This window comes from Aethina tumida, chromosome 5, assembly GCF_024364675.1.
Source record: "Aethina tumida isolate Nest 87 chromosome 5, icAetTumi1.1, whole genome shotgun sequence".
Taxonomy (NCBI): Eukaryota; Metazoa; Arthropoda; class Insecta; order Coleoptera; family Nitidulidae; genus Aethina; species Aethina tumida.
Window position 1 is genome coordinate 1,257,790 of NC_065439.1, and position 17,119 is coordinate 1,274,908.

Sequence of the window (17,119 nt, forward strand, 5' to 3'; positions counted from 1 at the left end):
CCATGCTCGTTAAAGGCGTTGCGTCCAGTTGATTTTGTCTTCAGTTTCCAGTGTGCGGGTATGTGTCATCCCACCGGAATTTAACTGAAATCCGCGATCGTTGTGTTTTCTCATAGTGAGTGTGAGTTGTAATTAAACGAAGAAGTTCTGTTCGTGTTGTTGTTGTTGTTGTTGTAAGTGTCGCTTTTGGTTGCTATTAATTTAATACGTTAGGTTTGATGAGGGGTGGAAACTGGGGGGTTTTTGTGACTGCCGGTTTCGCGTACGCGATGTTATTAAAAGGCACGACGGTTACGGGGTTATCGGATTAACATTATTTTCGATAAATGTTTCGTCTATTAATTCATTGACGACTTCCTGTGTTACTAGTTAATTTACTAGATGTGTTTTTAACATTTTTTAAACGAAGGGAATTATAAATGCGAAATGTGGTTCTGACCGATAGGTCGGGAATGGTACTGCAGCTGTTCCGACCACCTGCTCCTGGTTACCAAGACGTTTTCTACCTTCTTTTAATCTTATCCGATGAAAGAATAAGTTTAACACGCACTGATTTTTACCTGTGAATTTCAAGAAAATCGCCGCATTTTAAGAACCCACCGAAATGAAAGTAGATTTGCATTTATTATTATTAATTTATTCCGATAATATAAACATTGTTACAACTAGTTTTAATCTGCGAATTTTAAAATAATGTTTTTTGTTTAAAATTTTTTATTTGTGTTTACACAAAATATAAATTCAGCTTTTTTATTTTTACATAAACATAATATTGTCTGTAACTTTTTCTTAAAATCAAATTATTGAATTACTAATTTTCATTTAATTTATTTAACGTTGTAAAATTAATCCCAGTAAATTTTTCTTGCTTTACAGTTCAATTTATATTTTATAATGATGTATTCTAAATTAAAGTTTTCAGTTCAGCATTTTTTATATTATTACTTTGATGATCTACGATCAAATGAAAGAGAATACACATCAATTTTTATAAAATTATACGGATTTTAAAAATATTTGTGCTTCAAATTAGATTTGTAAATTTTAAGATAAAAACAGTAATTTAAAATTTTCAGTACAGGAATTTTATTGATTTAACGATCAAATGAAAGAGAATAAAAATCAATTTTTATAAAATTTATACTTTAAATATTTTTGTGCTTCAAGTTAGATTTGTAAATTTTAAGATAAAGACAATAAATTAAAATTTTCAGTCCAGGAATTTTATTGCTTTGAAGATCAAATGAAAGGGAATAAACATCAATTTTCATAAAATTTATACGGATATTTTAAACATTTCCGTGCTTCAAGTTAGATTTGTAAATATTAAAATAAAAACAATAAATTAAAACTTTCAGTCCTGGAATTTTATTGCTTTGACGATCAAATGAAAGAGAATAAACATCAATTTTTATAAAATTTGTACGAGAATTTTAAACATTTCTGTGCTTCAAGTTAGATTTGTAAATTTTAAGATAAAAATAATAAATTATAACTTTCAGTTCAGGAATTTTATTGCTTTGATGAACAAATGAAAGAGAATAAACATCAATTTTTACAAAATTTGTTCGAAAATTTTAAACATTTCTGTGCTTCAAGTTAGATTTGTAAATTTTAATATAGAAACAATAAATTAAAACATTCAGTTCATAAATTTTATTGCTTTGGCGATCAAATGAAAGAGAATAAAAACAAATTTTTATAAAATTTATACGTATATTTTAAACATTTTAGTGCTTCAAGATTTGTAAATTTTAAGATAGAGACAATAAATTAAAACTTTCAGTTCTGTAATTTTATTGCTTTGTCGATCAAATGAAAGAGAATAAACATCAATTTTTATAAAATTTGTACGAGTATTTTAAACATTTCTGTGCTTCAAGTTAAATTTGTAAATTTTAACATAAAAATAATAAATTAAAACATTCAGTTCAAAAATTTTATTGCTTTGGTGATCAAATAAAAGAGGATAAACATAAATTTTTATAAAATTTATACGGATCTTTTAAATATTTTTGTGCTTCAAGTTAGATTTGTAAATTTTAACATAAAAATAAAAAACTTTATTTTATTGCTTTAATGTTAGGTTGATTAAACTGAAAGAGAATATACATTAAACTAGTCCTTATGAAAGAGAATATATTTCAATTTTCATAAAATTTATTCTGATGTTAAAATTATATATTTAAGTTAAAAAATTTTTTATTAGCATGAAAATAAAATATTGAATTTGATAATATGAAAGAAAATTGTTAATTAATTTACACGAAATTACTTAAGAAATTCGAATTAGAAAATAATTTTTTCAAATATAAACAATAAATTAATATTGTCTGTTTAAAAGTATTTAATTTTCTTAAATATAAATTATTGTTACGTTGATTAAACTGAAAGAGAATATAGATTAATCTATTTCATACGAAAGAGAATATATTTCAATTTTCATAAAATCATATTTTAAGTTAAACAATTTTTTATTATGAAAATAAAACATTGAATTTGATTATATGAGAGAGAATATTGAATTTGATAATATGAATTAATTTACACGAAATTACTTAAGAAATTCGAGTTACAAAATAAATTTTTCAAATATAAACAATAAATTAATATTGCTAGTTTAAAAGTGTTCTTAAATATAAATTATTGTTAGGTTGATTAATCTGAAAGAGAATATACATTAATTTAGATCATATGAAAGAGAATAAACGTAAATAAATTAATTACAAGAAAGTGAACGTACATTAATCATTACCAATTTATTCCGCCACAGTAAAAATTATTATAGCAAGTTTTTCCTGTTGCAAAATTAGATTTACCATAATTATCCGATTTGCTAAACTTTAAATATTTATTAAAATAATTACCAAGGAAAGAAACTGCAATTAACAATTTCGTCACAACGTTTTAAATATAACCTGGTGCAACTTAGTGACTTTATTATTGTTGTTTAATAATGGGCACAGTAAATCACATTGACACAAGGTGTTATTGTAGTGGGTGTACAGGGACAGAAAACAGGTGCTCCAATACATACCTAAGCAAATATTAAAGTTATCACTTTATTTGGTCGGCCAATATTTGCTCTGGATTTACTAATATGGCTATTACGAATTGTTTATTTATGTAAATCATTATACTATTAACACACACTAATACACAGAGTGTATTTGTTTTTTGTTGCCTAATTGGTAATAATTAAAATAATTAGTGTAGATAAAAATAATAAATTTTATCTGTAAACTACTTAAATTGAGTAAGTTACAGTTTACTAGTGGAATTGAACGAATTTGCCAATAAATCCTAACCCACATAACATAACTGGTTCTGTTTGCACAAATCAAAATCTATTTTTGGCATACTGCATCATCCAATGATAAATACATAAACAATTTTTGTCCAATCTGGTCCGTTAAACCTTTAACAAACGTTTATTTGTATTTTTTTTTTTTTTTGATAAAACTTCAGACTCAAGCTATATTTTTAGTCAGTTTTGTCTATTTATATTTAAGATGCACCGAAGCAAAGATCCAAGAACTTTACGTGGCAGGTCGATCACTCGAATACATTATTAATAATGTTTTCCATGAATTAAATATCATCATCTAACGTAAAAATGCCCGAAGTGTAATGACTCACTTGACACAATGTCTGGGGGCATTAATTTTAATATTTAATGTGCACGTCGGATTTATTATTGTTTTAATTATTGGGAGTGAGGAAACACGAAAGCCACACATTCATAAACAACTTCTGTTTATACAATAATTATGAAATAACTGTAAAAATAAAATTATATTTATGGATTTATTGACTGGGCCTTTTTTGGAGCCTTCATTAAGTTGTTACAACAATGAACAATATGAGTAAGTAACTACTAAAAGACTTAAATTAGTCCCACACATAATAATTTGTTTATTTTCGGGGGCATGATGCGTTAAATTTGCGTTAATAGCCTCCGGGACTTCCCCCATTGTTACCACACTAATACCACAGTAATTTCTTTGTACAAAATAGCAAGTATTACTACTGTAATACATTGACTGCTAATAAATATAAGTTTACTTAGAATAACACCACAATTATCCATCAACATCAACAAAATGATGGTCTCAGTGAATGTCGCAATCAGCTTCCAACCGTGCAGGGCGAATTAAAAAGCAAGCAAAGCATCTGGACGTGGACGCTAAAGATAGACAGGCTGGCGGGATAGAGTGACGGGGGAGGGTGTAACAGCCCTCGGGGACCCTTTGTGCACGCATGTGGGTCAACGATGCAAGGTACAAGGGGGACAAAGTAACCATGCACATCGTTCACAGTCTTGCCTCACGACCACCATTTTTATTCAGCACAGCTAAATAGCAAACCATTTAGGGTGGTTTCATCTTGGAGAATGAACGTCCGTTTAAAACCTGACCGCTAATCTGAGTTATAGACGTGTACGATTACGTGTAGTGGACAAGTTCACTTGTGGAGCTTCGGCGATTTCGATTAATGCGATTTGGTCGCCGCACGAAATAAAATGCGACTGTTAAACGTGGTCGTCACGCCATGATGGCTTTATGTTGTCCATTGTATTTATTTTACCATGGTTCGTGCTTCCGGTCGTATTGATTGGTGAGGTTGTTGTCGTCTTAACAACACCAATTTACAGGTTTTTAACATGTATTAGTGATATTTTGATCCAAGGTTTTCGAGATGTCAGTAAAAAATTGATTTGATATGCATAAACTTTTTTATTAAGATTCTTTTATATCATAGAAAACTTTTTAACCAGAAGTACAGTCGCTATACACTAAAATATGTCTTCAGATATCTAATACTAATATTATCATCATCTGTAAAAACTTTTTTATAAGAACTTTTACAATAATAGAAGTCTTAGTCTTCAAAGCTGCGGCTTCTATAGACCCATATATGTCTCCAAATTCAAATTTTCATCAAAACATAGTTTATATAGATCAAAATATATCTCCAGATGTCCAATACACCTATATAAGGAAATTGGAGTACATAGAAGAATATACTGATCTATAGAAATATTTTTATAAGAATTTTTATAATCACAGAAGTCTTCGTCTGTATACCTTCTATAATTTAAGTAAATTTCAAATCGTCTTCAAAGCTGCGGTTTTTTCAGACCCATATATGTTTCCTCGTGTCAAAAACTTTTACGTAAGGAAATTTTTTCTACCTAGGAGCTCATAATGATCTGTATTTAGCCAGCTATTTTTTAAATTATAGAAAAAAATTCAAATTTTCATCAAAACATAGTTTGTACAGATAAAAATGTATCTACAGATGTCCAATACACATATTTAAGGAAATTGGAGTACATAGAAGAATATACTGATCTATAAAAATATTTTTATAAGAATTTTTTTAATTACAGAAGTCTTCGTCTGTATACTTACTATAATTTAAGTAAATTTCAAATCGTCTTCAAAGTTGCGACTTTTACAGGCCCATATATGTCTCCACGTATTAAAAATTTTTACATAAAGAAAGTTTACTGCCTAAAAGCTCATAATGATATGTTTTTAGTCAGCTAATTTTTAAATTATAGAAAAAAAATCAAATTTTCATGAAAACATAGTTTATACAGATCAAAATGTATCTCCAGATGTCCAATACACATATTTAAGGAAATTGGAGTACATAGAAGAATATACTGATCTATAAAAATATTTTTATAAAAATTTTTATAATCACAGAAATCTTCGTCTGTATACTTACTATAATTTAAGTAAATTTCAAATCGTCTTCAAAGTTGCGACTTTTACAGGCCCATATATGTCTCCACGTATTAAAAATTTTTACATAAGGAAAGTTTACTACCTAAAAGCTCATAATGATATGTTTTTAGTCAGCTAATTTTTAAATTATAAAAAAAAATTCAAATTTTCATCAAAACATAGTTTGTACAGATAAAAATGTATCTACAGATGTCCAATAGACATATTTAAGGAAATTGGAGTACATAGAAGAATATACTGATCTATAAAAATATTTTTATAAGAATTTTTTTAATTACAGAAGTCTTCGTCTGTATACTTACTATAATTTAAGTAAATTTCAAATCGTCTTCAAAGTTGCGACTTTTACAGGCCCATATATGTCTCCACGTATTAAAAATTTTTACATAAAGAAAGTTTACTGCCTAAAAGCTCATAATGATATGTTTTTAGTCAGCTAATTTTTAAATTATAGAAAAAAAATCAAATTTTCATGAAAACATAGTTTATACAGATCAAAATGTATCTCCAGATGTCCAATACACATATTTAAGGAAATTGGAGTACATAGAAGAATATACTGATCTATAAAAATATTTTTATAAAAATTTTTATAATTACAGAAATCTTCGTCTGTATACTTTCTATAATTTAAGTAAATTTCAAATCGTCTTCAAAGTTGCGGCTTTTACAGGCCCATATATGTCTCCACGTATTAAAAATTTTTACATAAGGAAAGTTTACTACCTAGGAGCTCATAATGATCTGTATTTAGCCAGCTATTTTTTAAATTATAAAAAAAAATTCAAATTTTCATCAAAACATAGTTTGTACAGATAAAAATGTATCTACAGATGTCCAATAGACATATTTAAGGAAATTGGAGTACATAGAAGAATATACTGATCTATAAAAATATTTTTATAAGAATTTTTTTAATTACAGAAGTCTTCGTCTGTATACTTACTATAATTTAAGTAAATTTCAAATCGTCTTCAAAGTTGCGACTTTTACAGGCCCATATATGTCTCCACGTATTAAAAATTTTTACATAAAGAAAGTTTACTGCCTAAAAGCTCATAATGATATGTTTTTAGTCAGCTAATTTTTAAATTATAGAAAAAAAATCAAATTTTCATGAAAACATAGTTTATACAGATCAAAATGTATCTCCAGATGTCCAATACACATATTTAAGGAAATTGGAGTACATAGAAGAATATACTGATCTATAAAAATATTTTTATAAAAATTTTTATAATCACAGAAATCTTCGTCTGTATACTTACTATAATTTAAGTAAATTTCAAATCGTCTTCAAAGTTACGACTTTTACAGGCCCATATATGTCTCCACGTATTAAAAATTTTTACATAAGGAAAGTTTACTACCTAAAATCTCATAATGATATGTTTTTAGTCAGCTAATTTTTAAATTATAGAAAAAAAATAAAATTTTCATCAAAACATAGTTTGTACAGATAAAAATGTATCTACAGATGTCCAATACACATATTTAAGGAAATTGGAGTACATAGAAGAATATACTGATTTATAAAAATATTTTTATAAGAATTTTTATAATTACAGAAGTCTTCGTCTGTATACTTTCTATAATTTAAGTAAATTTCAAATCGTCTTCAAAGCTGCGGCTTTTACAGACTCATATATGTTTCCTCATGCCAATAACTTTTACATAAGGAAATTTTTCTACCTAGAAGCTCATAGTGATCTGTATTTAGCCAGCTAATTTTTAAATTATAGAAAAAAATTCAAATTTTCATCGAAACATAGTTTATACAGATCAAAATGTATCTCCAGATATCCAATACACATATTTAAGGAAATTGAAGTACATAGAAGAATATACTGATCTATAAAAATATTTTTATAACAATTTTTATAATCACAGAAGTCTTCGTCTGTATACTTACTATAATTTAAGTAAATTTCAAATCGTCTTCAAAGCTGCGGCTTTTACAGACCCATATATGTCTCCACGTGTCAAAAACATAATTTATACAGATATATGTTTTCAAGTGTCAAGAATTTCTACATAAAGAAATTTGACTACATGGGAGCACATATTGATCTATCTATATGGCCAAAATTGTGTTTCCAAATGTGAATATGACTTTTTGGTAAATATTTTAAAATCCCATTTGAGAATACTTCAGAAAAATTCATTATTTCGATTAACCCTAGATTATCTGTTCCAGGTCGTGGTGTCGTCGAATATCCGCGTCGCATCAGCATCCCCAGTCATGTACGCGACGTTGTTCGCGTGCCTCCTCGTCCTCGGACCGGCCCTGGCCGCCGAGGACGACACCGCCGGTCCCGTCTTCCTGCGCGAGCCCCTCAACCGCATCGACTTCTCCAACACCACCGGCGCCGTCGTCGAGTGCAGCGCCCGAGGCAAGCCCCAACCGGACATCATATGGGTTAGATCTGACGGCACCGCCGTGGGAGACGTGCCCGGACTCAGGCAGGTGCTGTCCAACGGCAACCTGGTGTTCCCGCCTTTCAGGGCCGAGGACTACAGGCAGGAGGTTCATGCCCAGGTCTATTCTTGCTTGGCACAAAACGGTGTTGGTTCTATAAGGTCCAGGGATGTTAACGTCAGAGCAGGTTGGTTGCTTTGTTTGTATGGCCGTTGTGGTACTTACTGTGGTACTGGCGGTGATCGTTTGGACCAGTAGATTCTAGTACCATTGACCAATAAGTGTCAAGATTTATTTTGTAGTGGCAAAATTGCCATGGTGGTACTGCCATACAAATTTTCTTTAATTGGAGGGAATGATGAAAATTTATGAAAATTTCTGCCTCACTAAGAGTCAACCAACACTCACACGATCACCACAGACCATCAACATTATAAATTTGAGCCAACCCCTACTTATCAGGGGTAAATCAAGTTATGTGAAGGTTTCGTATCTGCTTTTATCGTTAAAAACGAACGTGAACGTTCCAATTAAACTGGAGCACTTAAATAATGGAGTGTTCCAGTTTTGTAAAGCAATTTTCAAATCGATGTGTCCCCATTCAAGACCAGAGACACAATTTTGGTGTGGTTGCCCAAGATGGATTAATATTTAATCGGTGGTTCACCCACTGGTGGTAAACACAAATTAATTAGGAAAAATGAGTATTGATTTGATAATTATAATGGTTTCACCTGCCCCAGCAACAAACCAACTGAATTATTCATAACAAAGCAGTCCGTTGATCATTTCGGGGTAAAATGATTATGATTATCAAAATGTAGCCAGTAAAGAAGGCGTATTAATCATACACAACACAAGTACACATCAATTACTAGGAACGTTAAGGCTGACATTGATTGAATAATTAACCACGCATAAATCTTCATGAACGGATCACATTGTTAATTGAAAATGAATCAATTTACATTCAAGATTCGTAATTAACGGATACGAGCTCTTCACTTGTATAACTTTGTGGAACGGCAAGGGTACAAGGATGGCACAAATCGGGAGTCTATCAATAGATTGTTTGGTGTATTTTTGTGCCACCCTCGCACCTTCGCCCTTCCCAAAACGTTCTCTTACAGGGGAAACATTTGTTATCGATTGGTTGCGTGCAAATGACGTTTTTAATTAGGCGACTTGTTTACGCCCTTAATGGTGCATTTCAGTCGTAAACCAGTACTACGACACGGACGTGAACAAGGAGTACGCGATCAGAGGCAACGCCGCCATACTGAAGTGTCAGGTGCCGTCGTTCGTGGCCGATTTCGTGACGGTCGTCTCGTGGCACACGGACCAAAACGAGAATTTCTATCCAGGCGGCCCGGACGGTACTCATTTCAATTGTTGTGCCCTTTTTCAGTCGTCCAGCAGTTTTACCAGGCGGAGGTGAACAACGAGTACGTCATCCGTGGGAACGCGGCCGTTTTGAAGTGTTCCATACCGTCGTTCGTCGCCGATTTTGTTAACGTTATCTCGTGGATAGATACAGAGGGTCACACCTACGACATGAACGATAGTACTTATGGTAATCTTCAATTGCCTGTCAAAGAACTAATTTGGTCCCTCCCCTGGTGGTTCCACGGATGGCGGTCTCTAGCGGATGTCCAAGAATACTGACGTTCACCTGACCCACTTTGTTTCCAGTTGTCAATCAGTATTACGAGGCCGAAGTGGTGTCTGAGTACGTGATAAGGGGCAACACGGCCGTCTTGAAATGTAACATACCGTCGTTCGTAGCCGACTTTGTGCGTGTCGAAGCTTGGGTAGCTTCGGACGGCACCGAGTACTCATACAATAACAACTACGGTAATTTAATCTAACATCAGTGAGCAAAGTGGAGGCTCCAGATTTCCAATTGATTGACTGATTGACTGAGTTGTTGCCCTTATGATCTTATTATTGAATTAAGCCTATTTTACTGGTCGTTTCAGTCGTCAATCAGTTTTACAAAGCCGAAATCCTGACCGAGTACGTGATACGAGGCAACACGGCGGTACTAAAGTGCAGCATACCCTCGTTCGTGGCCGATTTCGTTCAAGTAGACGCCTGGATCGATGATTCGGGCAAAGTACTGAAACCCTCGGACGATTACGGTAAAATTAACACGCCACCTAATTGTTTGTAGTTGTGTCGCAGTACTATGTGACCGAGGCCGAGAACGAGTACGTTATTAGAGGCAATGCAGCCGTCATGAAGTGCAAGATACCGAGTTTTGTCGCGGATTTCATACAGATCGACGCGTGGATCGATAGCGACGGCCGCACGCACATGTACGACGACAACAGCGATTACGGTACGGCTGCGGTACCGACCGCGGGGGTGTTCCAGATCGTCCAATTTATTTATACGTGTTATCAGTTTTGTGGTTAACGTGTTGCGGAAACGGGTTACCGAAGTGGTACCACAGTTAATCTCGTACATGGTCTCATATCTTATTAAAATAAACACAAACATGACTGTAATAAATCAGCTACTGGCGTTCCCAAGATTCCAAACACATGTTAAAGGTCCATATGCTACAAAATATCGTATTACACGCAAGTTCAAGATCGCTATTAAACGGTTTTTCGATGTTGCTAAGTTAGCAAGGAAGTTTTTGAATGTGTGAACGAATTTGAGACATACATGAATAGCAAAGAAGGAGTTATTCAGTAGTTTTGGTGAATTAGTGTAGTACTTAAACCAAAAAATTCATTGCAAATTTCTAGCTTCTAGAGTTTTTTAAAGAGTACAAATTCTAGCTATTTTATAGCTTCAAGAGTACCTGTCATGTTTTTAAAAAGTACCAAGAAATTCAGTCTTTTTTAAATATTATAGAGTACTTAATAGGTTCTTCAAACATTTCTCTAAAATTTAATTATTAAGAAGTACTGTAGTACCTCTCTTCCGTTATTCAGATTTTTTACTTTCTGGTACTGTCCTAAGTACTGTAAATTTTAATTTTTTCCTACTTTTTAGAGAAAATTCAATTTATGAGAATTACTATATGGTATTCTTTGTCATTATTTAAATTCTAGCTTCTGAAGTACTGTAGTACTACTCTTCCGTTATTCAGATTTTTTACCTTCTAGTACTGACCGGAGTACTCTAAAATTCAAGATTTTTTTAGCATTTAAGGACCTGATATGTTTTATGAAGTACTATGGTACTCTTCCTGCATTATTAAGAGCTTGTAGTTTCCAAAGTCTCTGATATATTTTTTAATGAATACCATAACATTTTTCTAATTTATGGGTTATCTGATAGAAGACTATATTCTAACTTCTAGAGTACCTGTCATGTTTTTCAAAGAGTACCGAAAAATTCTGTTTTTTTTCTTCAGAGTTTAGAGTATCTGATATGTAATTCAAAGATTTCTGTAAAATTTAAATATTAAGAAGTACTATATTACTCTTCTGATATTTGGATCTTCCTCCTTCTAAAGTTCCTGATATACTTTGTAAAGAATACTGTAAATTTTAATTTTTTCTAACTTCTAGTCTTCCGTAAAATTCAGTTTATATGTACTGTGTGGTATTTTTTTCTGTTATTCAAAACGCTTCGAAACTTCTTTATAAGTACCGTACAAATTCTAGCTATTTTCTAGCTTCAAAAGTACTTGTCGTGTTTTCTTAAAAATACCAAAAAATTTAGTTTTCTTACGGATTTTAGAGTACTTAATATGTTCTTCAAACATTTCTATAAAATTTAATTATTAAGAAGTACTGTAGTTACCCTCTTATTCAGTTATTCAGATCTTTTACATTCTAGAGTTCTTGAGTACTGTAAAAATCAAGATTTTTTTAGCTTTTAAAGGATATAATATGTTTTAAGAAGTACTGTGGTACTCATCTCGTATTATTTAGTTTCCAAAGCCTTTGATATATATTTTTAAAGGATACCATAAAATATTTCTAGCTTATAGGGTCGTCTCATATGTTTTACAAAAACTTGCATAAAATTCAATACCTTTTCTAACTTCTACAGTACCTGTCATGATTTTTAAACAGTACCATAAAATTCAGCCTTTTTTTTTAGAGTTTAGAATACTTAATATTTTTTTCAAAAGTACTATAGTACTTTTATTATTCCCATCTTCCACCTCCTAGAGTTCCTGATATGCTTTTTTAAAGAGTATTGAGTTTTATAGCTTCTATGATATATTTTAAGAGGTACTGCGGTACTCTCGTTGTATTATTCAGAACTTTCTGATAAAAGATTCAATTTTTCAATTCAAGTACCAGTGTGTTTAAGTGTGTACCAATTTTTTTTGGACTTTAGAGTACTTAATACGTTTATCAAAGATTTTTGTAAAATATAGTACCCTGGTACTCTTCTACTATTCAGATGTTTTTCGAACTTTTTTCTAGCTTTTAGAAGTACCGTGGTACTCTTCCTGTATTATTAAGATCTTTTCTGATTTTCTGATACTTCTTTAAATAATTCCGTAAAATTGAAAGTTTCTACTATTGCTTCTAAAATATCTAATACGTACTGTAGTACTCTGTCCCTTTTCTTCAGTGCTTCTGGAGTTCCTAAGGTGATCATAAAATTCAAGCTTCTTCTAGCTTCTAAACTATCTGAAGTATTTTATGAAGTACTGTGGTACTCTCAAGCTTTAAAAATACTGTAGTACTCTTTCCTTGTTATTCAGTACTCTAATTTTTATGTACTTTATAAAAATCCTTACTAACTTAGCAAATGTCTAGTTGTTGCGCAGTCGTACGAGGCGGAAGCCGACAACGAGTACGTGATCAGAGGAAACGCGGCAGTGATGAAATGCGAGGTACCATCGTTCGTTTCGGATTTCGTGCAGGTCGAGAATTGGCAGGACACCCAGGGAAACACCTACATGCCCAACGACGACTACGGTACTCATAACGTACTGCCCGATCCGTCCTCAATCTCATCCCCCACAAGTGCCTGACGCCAGTTCCTTTCATTGCAGTTGTCCAACAATTTTATCAGAGCCGCGTCATCGACGAGTTCGTGCTGAAGGGCAACACCGGCATACTGAAGTGTCTGGTGCCCAGTTTCGTCACCGATTTCGTGCAGATCGACGCCTGGGTGGCCGACGACGGTACCACCTACAAATACGATCCGGACGTCGCCGACACGTTTGGTATTTGATGCGTTCCAGCGGCGGGTTCCAGTGTCTGAAAAGTTTAATCGAACGAAACGGCGGAACTGAATCCAGGTCAATCGTGCGGATTAAATAATAAATTAATTCTAAAGTACACAATGCGGCCGACGATAAAGTCCCATTTGATTTGTGAACGCAACAAGTTGTATTAGCTCAGATTGGAACAATGAAATTGTTGGAAATGCAACGCCAAATAGAAAAAAAAACTGTTTTTTAACGAAGTTTTCTATCGACTGGTGCATTTGCATTACTAATTTCCATTGATAAACAATGCATTCATACATGTAGTGAGCAGGAAGGAATTTAAAAAGCTGAAATGTACATTTAAATTTCAGTTGTTACTCAGTACTATGAGGCTCAAGTGTACGACGTGTTCGTGATCAAAGGCAACACGGCCGTGTTCAAATGTCAAATACCCTCTTTTGTTTCGGACCATGTGGAGATTGTGTCCTGGCAGGATTCTGAGAACACTCAGTACTTACCTCCGACTGACGATTACGGTGAATTTAATAAGATAGAACGTCGAACACGTCTATAAAGTTAAAGTTAACCAATTTAATAATAATATGTGGATTAATTGTCGTTATTGAGGTTGTTCTTTAAAAAATAAATTCATCCTAGGTAAAGTACCACCTTGTCTCAGCAAAATACCAATAAATTTTCATTAAAATTACTTTTTCTATTGGAACAATGATCTCCTTTGTGTCTTGTTTATTGTAGAGTTAAAACAAGTATTTAATAATAAAATATTCATTTATTCTTATGAAAATAAAATACAATAACTGGTGAATATGTAATATTCTCTATTAGAACAATTATCTCTTTTGTGCTTCTTGTTTATTAGATAAATAAAATAAGTAATTAATCACTAATAACCACTGAAATATTTATTTATTCTTTTATTAATATTTTTATCAATAAAATTATATTTAATTATTACTTCAATTAACGTTTTTATTGGAGCAATGGTCTCTTTTGTGCTTCTTGTTTATTAGATAAATAAAATAAATAATTAATCACAAAAAACCACAGATATTTTTATTTATTCTTATATTAATACTTTTATCAATAAAATTATATTAAATTATTACTTAAATTAATATTTTTTATTGAAATAATGATGTCTTTTGTGTGTCTTATTTGTTGTAGAATTAAAACAAGTGTTTAAAAATAAAATATTCATTTATTCTAATAAAAATAAAATAAAATAATTGGTGAATATATAATATTCTTTATTAGAACAATTATCACTTTTGTGCTTCTTGTTTATTAGATAAATAAAATAAATAATTAATCACAAAAAACCACAGATATTTTTATTTATTCTTATATTAATACTTTTATCAATAAAATTATATTAAATTATTACTTAAATTAATATTTTTTATTGAAATAATGATGTCTTTTGTGTGTCTTATTTGTTGTAGAATTAAAACAAGTGTTTAAAAATAAAATATTCATTTATTCTAATAAAAATAAAATAAAATAATTGGTGAATATATAATATTCTTTATTAGAACAATTATCACTTTTGTGCTTCTTGTTTATTAGATAAATAAAATAAATAATTAATCACTAAAAACCACAGATATTTTTATTTATTCTTATATTAATACTTTTATCAATAAAATTATATTAAATTATTACTTAAATTAATATTTTTTATTGAAATAATGATGTCTTTTGTGTGTCTTATTTGTTGTAGAATTAAAACAAGTATTTAAAAATAAAATATTCATTTATTCTAATAAAAATAAAATAAAATAATTGGTGAATATATAATATTCTTTATTAGAACAATTATCTCTTTTGTGTTTCTTGTTTATTAGATAAATAAAATAAGTAATTAATCACTAATAACCACAGAAATCTTTATTTATTCTTATATTAATACTTTTATCAATAAAATTATATTAAATTATTACTTAAATTAATATTTTTTATTGAAATAATGATGTCTTTTGTGTGTCTTATTTGTTGTAGAATTAAAACAAGTATTTAAAAATAAAATATTCATTTATTCTAATAAAAATAAAATAAAATAATTGGTGAATATATAATATTCTTTATTAGAACAATTATCCCTTTTGTGCTTCTTGTTTATTAGATAAATAAAATAAATAATTAATCACTAAAAACCACAGATATTTTTATTTATTCATATATTAATACTTTTACCAATAAAATTATATTAAATTATTAGTTAAATTAATATTTTTTATTGGTATAATGATGTCTTTTGTATGTCTTATTTGTTGTAGAATTAAAACAAGTATTTAAAAATAAAATATTCATTTATTCTAATAAAAATAAAATAAAATAATTGGTGAATATATAATATTCTTTATTAGAACAATTATCTCTTTTGTGTTTCTTGTTTATTAGATAAATAAAATAAGTAATTAATCACTAATAACCACAGAAATCTTTATTTATTCTTATATTAATACTTTTATCAATAAAATTATATTAAATTATTACTTAAATTAATATTTTTTATTGAAATAATGATGTCTTTTGTGTGTCTTATTTGTTGTAGAATTAAAACAAGTGTTTAAAAATAAAATATTCATTTATTCTAATAAAAATAAAATAAAATAATTGGTGAATATATAATATTCTTTATTAGAACAATTATCACTTTTGTGCTTCTTGTTTATTAGATAAATAAAATAAGTAATTAATTACTAATAACCACAGAAATCTTTATTTATTCTTATATTAATACTTTTATCAATAAAATTATATTAAATTATTACTTAAATTAATATTTTTTATTGAAATAATGATGTCTTTTGTATGTCTTATTTGTTGTAGAATTAAAACAAGTATTTAAAAATAAAAAATTCATTTATTCTAATAAAAATAAAATAAAATAATTGGTGAATATATAATATTCTTTATTAGAACAATTATCTCTTTTGTGCTTCTTGTTTATTAGATAAATAAAATAAATAATTAATCACTAAAAACCACAGATATTTTTATTTATTCTTATATTAATACTTTTATCAGTAAAATTATATTAAATTATTACTTAAATTAATATTTTTTATTGAAATAATGATGTCTTTTGTGTGTCTTATTTGTTGTAGAATTAAAACAAGTGTTTAAAAATAAAATATTCATTTATTCTAATAAAAATAAAATAAAATAATTGGTGAATATATAATATTCTTTATTAGAACAATTATCTCTTTTGTGTTTCTTGTTTATTAGATAAATAAAATAAGTAATTAATTACTAATAACCACAGAAATCTTTATTTATTCTTATATTAATACTTTTATCAATAAAATTATATAAAATTATTACTTAAATTAATATTTTTTATTGGAATAATGATGTCTTTTGTGTGTCTTATTTGTTGTAGAATTAAAACAAGTATTTAAAAATAAAATATTCATTTATTCTAATAAAAATAAAATAAAATAATTGGTGAATATATAATATTCTTTATTAGAACAATTATCTCTTTTGTGCTTCTTGTTTATTAGATAAATAAAATAAATAATTAATCACTAAAAACCACAGATATTTTTATTTATTCTTATATTAATACTTTTATCAATAAAATTATATTAAATTATTACTTAAATTAATATTTTTTATTGAAATAATGATGTCTTTTGTGTGTCTTATTTGTTGTAGAATTAAAACAAGTATTTAAAAATAAAATATTCATTTATTCTAATAAAAATAAAATAAAATAATTGGTGAATATATAATATTCTTTATTAGAACAATTATCTCTTTTGTGTTTCTTGTTTATTA

At 29.2% G+C, this 17,119-nt stretch overlaps 1 protein-coding gene across 29 annotated transcripts in view; it reads left to right on the forward strand.

Moving 5' to 3' along the window:
• Window positions 1-36: 36 nt before the first annotated feature.
• Window positions 37-17,119, forward strand: part of LOC109598916 (Down syndrome cell adhesion molecule-like protein Dscam2) — a 71,629-nt gene continuing 54,546 nt past the window's right edge. For 18 of the 29 annotated variants that reach the window (XM_049967759.1, XM_049967755.1, XM_049967756.1 and 15 more), the window contains exons 1-4: window positions 38-173; window positions 7,954-8,362; window positions 9,390-9,551; window positions 12,912-13,073. In XM_049967759.1, coding sequence (XP_049823716.1) covers window positions 7,999-8,362; window positions 9,390-9,551; window positions 12,912-13,073 — 688 coding nt within the window. In that variant the 5' untranslated portion in view covers window positions 38-173; window positions 7,954-7,998. Of the gene's footprint in view, window positions 174-7,953; window positions 8,363-9,389; window positions 9,552-9,583; window positions 9,749-9,867; window positions 10,030-10,154; window positions 10,317-10,348; window positions 10,517-12,911; window positions 13,074-13,129; window positions 13,325-17,119 lie in introns of those variants that run through there. The other 11 variants (XM_049967767.1, XM_049967775.1, XM_049967763.1 and 8 more) reach the window with 10 other exon arrangements.